Here is a 14,240-nt window from a genome sequence, read left to right on the forward strand (position 1 = left end):
GACTTTTCTCATCATTGGGGGGTTTGTAGATACGCTAGGGAAACATATTAGTGTAACCCAGAACTTCCACCAGATACATGTACATTGCATGTTAGCTCCGTTCTGGCATGGCTCCTTGCTTCCTTGTCGTCCCCCGCAGCAGGTAGCAGCACCGCCGGACAGCTAGAGTCCCGAGACCAAGGAGTTCCCGGGGTAATCACAGTGCAAGATAATACGATGTATGTGGAATAAACCATATAAAACCCTTAGAAACATATCAACAAACACATATAAGGACAAGTGTTTTATTCTGAAAATAGTTTAATGTTGTTACAGTCTATCACTTCCTGTCCCACTGGGTCTTCTCTGTGGTAAATTTGAGGCACTGTTCCCCGGCATGTGGCAGAAATAAAAGCCTTGTGTATCTGGAGAGGGCTCGGGACTGAACTTGTATCTGATGGAATTTTAGCAGTTTTAAAAACTTGGTAAAGTGTATCTTGAGTAATTTGTGACCTTTAAGAGAGGTAATATTATCATGCTGCTACATTAAGTGTATGATGAAGCTTTTAATCACTCGAACCAAGAATGAAGGAGTACACTGCAGAAATGTTCAAAGATTTCTATTTTTCATGAAAACATAGAAACAAATGTGAGTGCTTTATATAAATGATCCCATCAAACACCTGAACACATGAGAACACAATATTTGAATAATGATAATCCAATCGTCTGATTTTAAAATATTTTATTTCATAAACAATATGTTAATTCAACTTGTTTGGTCACATACACAGTAAGGATAGAAAATGCTTGAATAAGAGAAAACAACAATAACCGGGCAGTCCTCCCGTCTGCTCCTCGAGCGGCGACATAGAAAGTGAGCTCATCGTGTGGAGACGATGGCGTGGATTTAAAGAGTGATGGGGATGGTTAGCAAACTGTGCTACACATGGAAGCTGCAGGTTCAGAACATCTGCCCTGCACACGTTTTCTGTGAGCAACAACGTGGAGCCAGAGCAGCCGTCTTTATCGCTCTGCAGCCTGACCTCTGACCTGTGTGTGGAGGGAAATCACTCTCTCTCTCTCTCTCTCTCTCTCTGGGCGTCATGATATTCTTTTTTTATATATATTACAGTTTTCATCTGCTACACTCGCTTGTATTCAAATCAAAGATAAAGACAGGTTGATTGGAGGCACCTCTATCATCTGATTTTACTCTCGCGTGGTTACAAAATATAGTCATGTTTAATACTAAAAAAAAACATGGAGGCAAGCGGTCAGAATCTCACAAATGGACATAGAAAGAATCAGTCTGAAGAGTGAAGAGACGACATTTTTGGAGCATGGTGTGAATTCAAGCTACAAAAGGTTCACATTGCCTCCATGTATTGGAACAGGACTAGAGTTTTTCAAACGTGTTGGAAGACCTTCACCTGTGTGGCTAAACTATCGTAAATGACCTCTAATATACATCGCCCAAATATTGCAAATATTGTGCAAGATCAGAAAACGCTAATTGTGCAAATAATGTGTGCTCCTCTAACGGTGAAAAGCTCAGACTGGTGCTTCAGATTCCCACAACAGAACAACACTATTGGACGACACTGAGGAGGCAGAGTACCTTTTGATGAGGATCATAAATCAGTTATAGGTGAGTTTCAGTCTGCTGGAAAACATGAGGGTGACGGGCCGCTCTGGTGTTCCCCCTCAGAGCGCTCACTTGTCTGTACAGTGTGATCCGTCCTTCCTTTTATTTTTTTTTGTCCATCCTGTCCCTCGTTTGTGGCTCACCAGGTGACGCTACGTCTGGTGAGGCGTTAAGAGGAGGAATGACTGAGGGTTGGTGCTTCACCATGCTGTGCCTGAGACAAACTGTGCAATCGCTACTGTGCTCTCCGTCCTCCGAGCTACAGGTGCTAGAACCGTAACGGTCGGTACAGTATACCACCACAAGAGGAGGCTCTGTGTGTGTGTGTGTGTGTGTGTTTTTGTGTGTGTGTGTGTGTGTGTGTGTGTGTGTGTGTGTGTGTGTGTGTGTGTGTGTGTGTGTGTGTGGGGTACAAACATTGGCCAGGCAGTGATTAACTCAGGTCGCTCTTTGACCAGTCGAACTGTAAACAGGAGTTTTAAGTGTTCACGTTTATGTACAGTTGAGCTTTAAATACGTCCGTCAGTGTTGAGAGGGAGAAAGCAAAAAAGGCAGATTTGAATCCTCCCCCCTCTCTCCTCTCTCCTCCTCCCCCATCCTCCAGTTCATCGTTTGGCGTCACAGCAAAACAAAACAAAAAAAGAAAAAGTTTGTATTTCTCTTCTTTCCTTATCAGCTTCCTGTCTCTGGATCAGAGAGCACGATGATGGCAGTCTGTTAAATCCTGTGTGTATATTTGTCTCCAGTTGCTGAGATGTATCATTGTTCTGAGGTAACCAAGGAGTAGACCATACTGAAACACAAGAAGAAGAAGAAGAAGAAGAAGAAGAAGAAGAAGAGGAAGCAAGAGGAAAAAGAAAGTGAGACAAATTCTCTGATTGGACAGGCAGGCAGAAGGTGACACAGTTAAAATGACATAACTATTCAAATTATATTATGGCCTGTTTGAAGCATTCACATAAAACATTCAGGCAGAGTGTGTGTGTGTGTGTGTGTGTGTGTGTGTGTGTGTGTGTGTGTGTGTGTGTGTTCAAACAGCTCATTGATCCATAGTTTGTGTTCTGCTGCTCGTCTAAATCCTGCCATGTCAGCAGCCTGCAGATTTAATGCCGAGTTTTGTTTGCCTAGGAAGAAGGAATTCAAAAGTGGACTTATTTATTTATTCTCGATGCTGACAGAAAACTTTTTTTATGTTCGATGTCTCTTTGAAGCTTTTCTGTCATTTTCTGCATTTTCTTTTTCAGAGCAATGTTCACACTTCACACGCTGTGTTTTCTAAAGAAACATTTGTGTTACCCAATCAAACGCTGATGTGTCTAATACCTCTAGTGCTGGACCAGACTCCATGAGAGTCCATGAGAGCAGCACTTCTTTCTCCTGTCTATTAAAAGTTCATTATCAATGAAACACACTCCAGCTCAGATTCAGTACTCTTGGGTTTTGCTGCCTACTTGATGTAGGAGGACACTTATCATTGTTGCTTCAGTATATAGTGTAGATATGTATAATTATAGATATTTCTGTTTGCTAACTTAAAGGAAGAATGTGCAACATGTGACACATAAATATATCAGAAATCAAGTCTATCCTGTGTAAATGTGTCTCTGAGTCATGACTGTCTACAATGAGTGAGAAGCTCGAGTCTCACTGGCTGTGTTGTTGTCAGAGCTGTGTTTACATGGACGGGACGGTCGGCTCCTCCCCTTGTGTATAAAAGATGTTTTAGTCAAGAACTAGAGAGAAGAAGAACATACTCACTGATTATTTGGATGTCGCTTAAGCATTTTTAGATCAGCTCGTGAAGCTACGAGCTAGCTAAAGAGCGCTAACATTAGCATGCTAACACAACAACCTGCAGGCCACAGAGGATTTAACCATGAGCCAAGGACAATCTTGTCCACTGTACACACTGGGGAGGAGCTGTCCATCCCGTCCATGTAAACACGGCTCTAACAACAACACAGCCAGTGGGACTCGAGCTTCTCACCCATTGTAGACAGTCATGACTCACAGAGACATTTACAGAGGATAGACTGGATTTATGATATATTTATATGTAAAATGTTGCACATTCTTCCTTTAATTTTAGGCAAATTTTTATTGCAAAACTCCTTCATTCATTAATTCATTCATCAGAAGAACCGGTTTATCCCAAACATTTTCCAGACTCTCTTTCTGCTTAATTTCTTTACATTTTGAGGTTTTTACCAGAATCTCAAAATGTAAAAAAAACAACCCTCCTTCCTGGCATGTTTCTGCTTTTTTTAAATTGCTGTCTACAAAGCTTGCAGAAGAGTTGCCACTGAATGCAAAAGAAAAAGCAAAGCTGATGAGCATCATGTAATGCAATGAGCATGTGCAAAACAAGCAGTAAAGCACACACATATCTCTGCAGTGTGGGGAAGAGAGTTCACAACAGACACGCTCGGTGCATGGGATATTTTCCTTGAGGTTGGGAAAGAAGAAGATTAGTAAAGGATTGCATTAGACAACAACAACAAAAACGACAGCCGAGGTCACAGATAGAAGATCCTACTCTCGTCTCACTGAGCTGAGACTTGACGAGAACAGATCAGCAGCTCGCTGACAGTCACTCATGCTGCAAACGTTTGTGTTCATGGAGAAGCGTCTCCGGGCTTCTAACACCTCAGTTCATCTCTGCTGGTGAGATGGTGAGAAGACTGCGAGTTCACTTGGTTGACTCATGAATGCCTCGGACAGAGGGAAAAGGGGGGTGGGGGGTGTAACAGATCAGAACAGAAAGTGAAAGGCTGCTTCCTCCTCACAGATCCGTTTAAATCCTTTGGGAGCGAGCTTTATCATTAGCAGATCGACATGTTACAGCATCTTCAGCCTAATTAGACTTTAGCTCAACATCATGAATACTAAAATATGACTCATAAAATTAAAAGAGGAATGAAGAGTTCAGGAATGTGTCAGATTATCTCGCTTCGGCAGAAAAAGCCCTTTTAAAGTGTAATATGTAGAACAATTTACACTCAAAGTGGATTAAAATACATTAAATCTGTTTTATAAATATTTTGTTGAGTAATCACATTATCTCAAATATTTCCAACAGTTATCAAAGCCAGAGAAATCCTTCATTTTACAGTAGTAATGAAACCTGTTTTACCAGGTGGCTGCCATGACAGAGGCGACATGTTTATTGTTGCCATGGAAACACAGGATGTAACGTAAAAGACCGCTGCATGAGGAGCTCAACTGTAAACATATTCTCTTCCTCAGGTCGGTTTCACTCTGTTGTCTCGACTACGGTCAACTCGGAGTTTGTTTTCATCGGGGATTGGGGGGGAGTTGTAAAGAGAATCACTCCCATGATTCCCCGCCAGCCTCAACGTCATTGTTCGTTATTGTTCTAATTGAGAGCCCCCTGGTGGTGGAATATACACACTGTGCCTTTAAAATCGAATTACTTGTTCTATCACGGTCTGCAGGACTGACAAAAGAACCTCCTGATTGTTAAATACATGAACGAATTGCATCATTGATCCGTCCTGGTCCAATGAAAACCTCCTGACCAGTGGAGCAGATGAAGTGTAAATGAGTGCGTCACACACACTCTCCTAACTGGACACCTTCAAACACAAGAACACGGCGTGTCAGTGAGCTAGACTCCAATTATAGAACTCTAATTAGAGAGCTGTGCATCAAAAGCATGTTAGAGGAGAGACGCACACCTGAAGACTAATCCAGCTTCCTCCTAGCAATCATGCCTAATTTGAAAACTCTATAATAGTCTCCCTACATATGAAATGAGTTTTGAAAGAGTGAATGCGTGACAAATCCGCCCACTTGGAGGACTACAGCCTCTGTGTGCCACTAGGCTGCCGCCCCCCCCAACAAAGTAATTTTTTAACTTCTGAACAGAAATATTGCTCACCGGGAGGTGGACGGTATTGTGACTTTAAATTAATGAGTGAAGGACCAAAACCAAAACAATTAAAGAAGTAAATTGAAATGTGTGCCATGAACCGAAGCTGAACAGAAAATTGATCATTCAGATCATTTTGATTAATTTTGGAGGACTCATCAATCTACATGTCATGACTGACCTAGAAAAAAAAAAACACCACAGCTTCAAACTCCTCACTGCTGTTTGAGTTTCACTTTGATCTTTTAGGGAGTTTTTACCCAATTAATGCTAATTGTCTCCTGCTGATTATAATCCTCTGCTGCTGGCTGAGTTTGTTCTTTTAATTAGCTGCAGAGACGGATTAACAACGTGGACATCATGAAGGGGTAACTTGAGTTTGTCCGCTTGTTCTCTTAATGTTCAAATGTTGTTTGTTTGAGCTGCTTCCTTCCAACAGCAGCACACACACGCACACACACACGCACACACATACACACACACAAACACACACGCACACACACACACACGCACACGCACACGCACACACACGCACACACATATACACACACACACACACACAAACACACACACACACACACACGCACACACACACACACACACACACACACTCACACACTTCATTGAACATTGTGATACAAGCGAAAACAATGAATGAACTCATTGGCTTCCGCTTCAGTGACACATGCATTGTGTTTCCTGACTATACATCAGAACACAGTACGGTAGCTGTACCAGTTCAAACCCTGACCATCAATACATACATGTTGCTCATCTCAAATAAAAAAGTATCATTATTTAATATATGACAATCCTGTAAAGATCTTTGCCCTGATGAAGGCTACTCCCTGTAAAATACTTCATCTCCAGCACTCTGTACAGATGTTACTTATTTCATATTTAGCCTTAATCATCCGTGCAGGAAGTGAGCAGTGTGAGCGATGAGGGTCCCCTGTGGTTATGGGTGACCAAACAAGAGGACACAGAGTTGCATGGTATCGAATAAGGGAAGAATAAGTCTGATAACAAAACATTAAAATCTGTAAATGTACAGCAGAAGAGCACTTGGCATTACGACAGCATGCATGAAGACGACAGGGGTTGAAACAAGCTGAGATTTAAAAATAAAAAACCTGTTTAAGCTTTCAAGGGGAAATTCTTTGTTATGTGTATTCCCTGTGACAGAAAACAGCAAGTTTAGGAGGAGAGAGGGAAGAAAGAAAGAAAGAAAGGTGAGAAGGTTGGACGGTTGAGGTGAAAATCCACATTCAGAGGGAGACTCCATGTGTCAGGTAGGGTGTCATTATCATCCAGTACCAGAGGAGCAGCAGCGGAGGAGGGACAGACTCAGAGCTCACCTGGGGTAAGACAACTATACAGGAGCTCCTTTACTGTTTTCTTCATCTATATCTGTTTTCGATGTATATTTGATTTGTAGATCAATTAAATTTTTGGTCCATTACAAAATTGACAAATCAGTGTTTGATAATTTGGAGCCTGTGCTGTGCTTCTGTACTCCTGCGCGACCCCGGGGCCTGTACTACAGAGCAGGGTTTTGGGTTTTGAGTTGGTGAGGTCACTTCAGGGTTAACTCAGAGGTTTTTCCGTACTATGAAGGTTCACTTCATACTGGGGCTGGACTCATTATGGTGGACACCTAATCCGCTCTGGAGCAGGTTTTGTTCAGGGGAAAGAGATCAGTTTGTAGAAAGGAATCGCCGACTGTCCAATCACATCTCTTGATTGAGGAGCTTTGTGAGCTGATGGTGAGAGGGGAGGAGGACTCAGCTCAAACAAGGAAGTGGACGGCTATATGATGTCATTGTAAACGGCTCCTGTCGCTTCAAAAGCTGTCGTCCTCTGAGTAGATGTGGAAGAAGAAAGAGGGTTGCTGTTGGCCTCTCAAAAATAACAAAAATTATTCAAAGCTAGCCGGATGGACTCAGCCTGCAGGTGGTTGCCATGGTTGCAAACCAACTATGTGCATACTGCCACCTGCTGTATCGGACAAGTGTACTCGGGTACGGAACGATGTTACTTATGTGAACGCAGACTAGCTGGGGGGAGGTGGGGGAGCAATCGTGCCTGATGTGAAAACGCTCTTAGTTTACGTCTAGCTTTGTTTGAGCTAGATCTCATTTGTCAGGGTTATCGAAGTAACTCAAACACACCCCAGGTCTGATGAACTTGCTTTGTAGTACAGGCCTCTGGTTTCACATAATAACACATTATAGAGTCATTCCAGATCGTCACCTGGTCCGGATGAGCTCCACAGTGCCACCGTCAAGGATTTTAAATCAGCCTTCACCCCAGTGTGGAGGGCAGAGCTCATTTTGGGCTCTGAATGTCTGTGGGGGCATGCTCACTTTTAATTAAAGGCACACATGGGGTTGTGTGTGTGTGTGTGTGTGTGTGTGTGTGTGTGTGTGTGTGTGTGAGAAAGTGAGATTCATTGTGTATGAAGGGTCTTTGGGTCACAGGTGCAGTCATGTGGTGCTGGAGTGTGTTTGGTTTCAGGAGCAGTGAAAAGAAGATTCAATGTCACAAGGCAAGGAAACAACAAGAAGAAGCTTCAGGCAGGTTTCAGACCGACTCACCTTTAACTCAACCAGTTCTACTCATACACCTCATGGACGTGTTCAGAGTTAATGGTAAATGGTAAATGGACTTGAGCTTGTATCGTTCTTTTCTAGCCTTCTGACTACTCAAAGCTCTTTCACACCACAGGTCACACCTACACATTCACACACTGATGGTAGAGACTGCTGAGTAAAGAGACCATCAGTATTAACTCATCCATTCATGCACATTCACACACCGCCGACGAAGCAGCAGGAGCAATTCGGGGTTAAGTGTCTTGCCCAAGGACACATCGGACATGTTGCTACAGGAGCTGGGGATCTAACCTACGACCTTCTGCTGGGGACGACGACGACTCTACCACTGAGCCACAGCCGCCCCTGCGTATGAGTCACTGATTACAAGCTCCCTGTTTAAACTAATTTATTAGACCCCTGTTAATGTAGTTTTTAATTTGAGCTATTGTCCACGATTGGTGAAAGGAAAAGAGTCCGGCGATAAAACAGATCTTCTGTCCGTCCTGGTGCAGAGGCGTCTGATGGCGGCGAGGGTCCCTTACGGCGAGGGTGGCTTCGTTGGTTCTCCGTCGAGTGGAAAGATGTCCTTTGATGTCCTTTCGTTGCAGGACGGAATAAGACCGTTATCGTTCTGATAATCTGTTATAGTCTGACGCTCTCCGAGAAACTGAGATGCGTTCACTGGACAATTCGAGCTCGGAATTTAGAACACTGCCGGCCGCGGATTACCTGTGTGCCAAAACTTAAAACAAAGGAAGATGGTTGCAGGAAACAGGAGGTGAGCTTGGGTCTCCGAACACTTGAAGTCAGCGCGTGGAAAGAGAGCGAGCAATGGAAGTCTTGGAGTTTTGTCACCTGGCCGCCTTCCTGTGGGGTCTCCCTCAGGTTCCGGTCCCCCCTTTACGTCACACGTAGGTGTGAAGTACCGCAGGGGATTCTGGGATAAAGAGTCCTTTTAGGCTTCTTTGTGATTTCAGTGAATCACTCAGATGAGACTTCCCACAGGGGTGCAAGCCCAAGTCCATTGTTTGACTGTCCTAAGTCTGCGTGGCCCAACAGTAGTTACCACAGTGTTCTTCAAAACAGTTAAATTTAGTCATTTAAAAGATAAATTAGATAAGAATATAAAGTTATAGCAGAATATGTATGAAGGTGTTTCTATACCGGTGATTAATAAGTAGCCAAAGTGTTTCCATTGATCCTTTTTTTCAGCAGTTTCTCACCAACGCTTACTGTTGCTAGGTTACAACAGCAACTTGGGGTTAAGTGTCTGGCCAAAGGACACATCGGACATGTGGCTGCAGTAGGGGATCGAACCCCCGACCTTCCTGTTGAACTGAGCCACAGTTGCCCCTCATACATCGTACCAATATAGGAAAGTCCAAATGACATCCTTGGTTTTATTTTTAGAGACTTACTATACCTATCCTCTTTGTCTTCATGCTAGCAAGTACAAGCAACATCAACAACTAATCCTAAACAGTGATGTAGGAACCAAAATGTGACAATGATGAAGAGATCAATATTACAAAATATTCCTTTTAATATACTGAACCACCCACCATGAGCATGACGGGAGCACAGAGCTGTGGAGCCCTCAGTCCTGTGGTTTGATAATCACACTCGTCATTTAATACAGAGTAAAAATGACTTGAAAGAAGTGACATCATCATCAACATTGGTGTTTGAGACTACTTTTTATAATCCTTGAGTTTGGTATTTACGCTGCTGCCATCTTGTTTTCTTGGACATATATCTAAGCATATTCAGAGGACTATGGATGTGTAATACTGCCCACAGTAAAGGACTCTGTCCACTAATGCACTTTGTTTGTGCTGGCGGCCTCCAGTTTCTAAACAAATGCAATGCATGTCAGTTATCCGTTACTCTCAATTAGAAATTGTTCTATATTTGGAACAAAGCTGCTCTAGTCAAATTCACCTCTCCCTCACAGAGTAATCAGAATCAAAAAGGGGCGGGACTTCGGACATTAGCTTTGTTAACAATAATAGCGTAGGCAGGCGGTGGTCTAGAGATGCTGCAAATGCCAGGATGTGAGTCTTTGACTTTGATTGATGATTTCCTGGTGAGTAAGGTAAAATATTAGGGCAGCTGTGGCTCATTTGTTTGAGTCTCTCAACCTAAAGGTCGGGGTTCGATTCCCAGCTCCTGCAGCTACATGTCTGACGCTTAAACCCGAGATTCTCCCGCTGCTTCATCGGCGGTGTGTGAATCGCTTTGAGTAATCAGAAGACTAGAAAAGAACGATACAAGCTCAAGTCCATTTACCAATATTAAATATACAGAGCTCTTAAAAACAGACCTTACTGTAACCGCCGAGGAAAGTGGAAATGCCGCAACCTAGCAGCAGTAAGCGTTGGTGAGAAACCGCTGCCAGAACCAAAACAAAGCATCAGTAGACAAAGTTTGGCTACTTGTTAATCACAGTTATAGAAACACCTTCATACATATTCTGCTATAACTTTATATTCTGACTAAAGATAACAGTTTTGAAGAAGACTGCGGTAACTACCTAATAAGACCATGATAGCGTTTTGAAAATGATAGCATCGTTTACTTTTTAGATGGGGAACAATTGATTTTTAGAGGAAACACTTTTAATCGGTGGTTATAAAAAACTAATTTACAAGAACACTTTTAAAATAGGGTAAGTTTGTCCACAAACCAATTGATAGCCAGGAGGCCTAAAACACAATTAAACCAAAAGATGCTGCTTTTCTTTGTCTTTGAGAAACTGGTTGAATCAGACGTGAGCCGACCATCGCACTGCTTTGTAAGAATAGTACCTTGATGATGATGATGCTGCTGCTGCTTCCAGTGGTCTCTAAAACATCAGATCAATCCAACATGAGCCAGAGCAGGACAGGATGGAGTGAGATGAAGAAGCAAGATGAGATAAGATCAAGATGAATCCTTAAGTTTATAACCCCTTGTGTGTCCCAGTGTGTCCATGACAGGAGCCAGACACACACACACACACACACACTCAAATAAACAATGAAACAGCATCAAGCCCACATCGTCTTACTGAGGGGACAAACACTACTGGGCCCGGATATCTGTGTTTAAACATCTGAAATATGAAGTAAATGTTCAGTCAAGTTTAAATATTATATTTAAAATATGCATAGCTACTCGTATGGAGCTGTAAATTCATCCCCAATGTGTTTTTGGTTGTTGAACTAACCACTTCTCTGGGATTGTTGGTGGTGACGGCCCCCCTCTGTTAGTCCCTATCCTTCTTCCTGCATCCTATCCCATCTCCCCCTGTCCCATTTTTCTTTTGTATCATAAGAAAGAGTAAAGTCTTCTTGCTGTGTCTCGAGATAACAGATTGACTGATTGATTTCCTCTGCTGACTGATGTGAGCTCAGGGATGAAATGTAGTTTAAGTTCAGCATGTGCATAAAAAATATGAGCTCTTTTCAATCATTTCAATTTTTACCTCTCTTCCATGCCAGGAGGGAAAACCTGGAGGTATTTCTAAGAACATGATAGCTGCCTTTTAAAAATGTGATGTAAAACTGCCGGACATGGACTGAACCACAGTTTTCTATTTTCCTGATCTTAAGGGAAAGTCATGTGCTAAAACACGTTAAGACATCTCAACATTTCAGATTCTCTTAAATATCTTGGAAATGTAAGAAATAAAAGTAAGCAGCACCTTGTGTTTCATGCACAGGTTGATTTGAGGATTGAGTCAAACATCATGATGTCATCGTATAAAAACACAAATACTTCTCCCATTGCTCATGATGTTGCTTTTCTACCTGTGCGGTAATGCTGTGGTTAACATATTAACAGAGGACCTGCTGCCTGAATAAGACATGAGAACAACAACAACTCTTCAGCGCGTGTTAAATGTTCCATCACAGCATTATCACACACATACAAGAACAACTCCATGTTAAAGTTGCAATCCTTTTTTTTTTTTGGTGAGAATAAAAGCTGCTTTTAAAAACGATACACTAAGCTGAGTCTACGATACTGACTGGGACCCACATTGTGTGTGTGTTTTACAGCGAGGCCCCGTGTCCACCTAGCGTTTTTTTTTCTGAGCGCCTGCGTCTTTGTTCAATTGTTTTCAATGAGGAGAGAGCGTGCTCAGCAGAAAGCGGCCGCCTGGAGAAAAAGCCCAGCGTCCAGCGTCTTTCTTCTGAGCGATTTTGTGCAGCTGCTCTGAGCGCTCAAGTCAAACAATTTTTCAAAAAGCAGACTTGTTTAAATCAGTGTACTTCTTGTGATGAAAGATACAACAGAAAATTCAAAGTACTTGGTCTTTTTCGATTCTCTGATTTTTTGAAATTTTAAAAATCCAAAACAAAAAACGCCAACCAGAATTTACGTTTTTAGACGTCACCGGTGCTCTTTTCAATTGTATGATACTCCCCCGTAGTTTTGCCGCCTACGGATCGTGTCTTGTACCCACATCCTCTTTGCTCCATGTCTGATCGGGAAATAAACAATCTCAAATATAAATGTAACAGAGCAGTGTCTGTCATACAGCGGACGTTGTCAACAGAATGTTGTCATGGAGACAGGACAGACTTGCAGCGCTTTTCATCTCAGCGGACAAATGCTTCATGCAAACACTCCCGAGCGCACAGTCAGTACTTTTTCTGGCACTAGGTGGACACGGGGCCTTAGAATCCATATTGCCAACTAGCCTTAACGGGATGTTATTATAAACAAATTCAGATCAAGAGACAAAATCAAAATCTGTGTCCGCCATATTGAAAACCATTGGGGTCAAATTGAATCGATCATAATGATAATTACAATTCCTTTACATATAAAGCAAAACAGGTCAAAGAATATAAGGATTGTACCTTTAAGTGTTCCCATTGATAAGACCTATTAGAGGGATATATCCAGGTTCCAAACACTGCAGCACCCACATGACACATGGAACAGGAATCCAGAGTGATTAATAACAGCGTTATAAGACAAGGAGAGGAACATTGTGCACATTGTTATCACATTGTTAAAGCATCAGTAAGACATTCAATACATAATTTATAACAGAGGCAACAATCTAATGTGTCTGTTTATCCAGATGTGGTGGTGCTCGTCACAGTGAAGTAAAGAATCAAGTTCTCTTAACATCACATGCATCAGTGCTAATAGTGAAGCTACAGGTAAAGCTAACAGATCTATTCTATGTGGACGTGCTTGCATGTGATAGCCAGAGAAATGGTTACTTTATTCAGTGATTTGCACGCACATTACTTCCCCAGATCTGAGGAATCAAAGTGTGTTAAACATGTGACGGCATAATGGGGGCAATCAAACATGTGATGTGGCTGACGGCTGAAACTCAGATGCTTATTATTTAAACTCTGGCTGCTCAGATAGAGTCATGCTCTGGCTGCCACGGCGTGCTCACCAGTAGAGATAGTAGAAGAAGGAGAGGACGAAGAAGGACAGCTTGCACCAGGCCTCCTTCAGGCAGAACTTGAGCGTCTCGCCGTTCATCACGGACGCCGGGTCGTAGAGCAGCTCCTTAGTGTCCGTTGGGGAGTGAAAGTACCTACCACAGGGGGCAAAACCACATCGCGGGTAGTTGACCCGTTCCAGACCCGGAGGAGGGGGGGAGTTGGAGGGGGAGGTGGGAAGGAATGAGGGAAGGAGAAAGATGGGGGAGATGATGGAAGAATATGGGGAAGGAGGAGGTATGGAAAAAGATGGCATGATGAGTTCTGATTGGACGCCATCATGCAACAGTCATGGGTGAAATAATGGTTGAACATGTTTTATGGTCGTTGTCGTTCACTAAACCCTTCCCCTAAGTGAATACACATAGTTCTGGACTCAGACTACATTACATTGTAAAATGCTCAATGGGGCTAAAGAAGGGCTTTAAAGGCTTTATATGTGATTTTTCACACTTTTTTACACAAATGTAATATAAATGAAGTATATCCTCTGAAAATAACTCTGTGAGTCATGACTGTCTACAATGGGTGTAACACCCGAGTCCCACTGTCTGTGATGTTTTCAGAGTTTTCAGAGTCCTATCTTCACTTTGTTTACATCGTCGGGACGGCCGGCTGACTCCTCCCCTCGTGTATAAAAGTTGTTTAATTGAGGGACTAGAGAAAAG

The 14,240-nt window shown here is 42.6% G+C and overlaps 1 protein-coding gene across 1 annotated transcript in view; it reads right to left on the reverse strand.

The window, feature by feature from the left end:
- Positions 1–707: 707 nt before the first annotated feature.
- Positions 708–14,240, reverse strand: part of cnih3 (cornichon family AMPA receptor auxiliary protein 3) — an 82,251-nt gene continuing 68,718 nt past the window's right edge. The window contains 3 exon segments of the mRNA XM_065963718.1: positions 708–2,420; positions 12,967–13,022; positions 13,524–13,667. Coding sequence (XP_065819790.1) covers positions 12,995–13,022; positions 13,524–13,667 — 172 coding nt within the window. The 3' untranslated portion in view covers positions 708–2,420; positions 12,967–12,994.

Source organism: Labrus bergylta, chromosome 15 (genome assembly GCF_963930695.1).
Source record: "Labrus bergylta chromosome 15, fLabBer1.1, whole genome shotgun sequence".
Taxonomy (NCBI): Eukaryota; Metazoa; Chordata; class Actinopteri; order Labriformes; family Labridae; genus Labrus; species Labrus bergylta.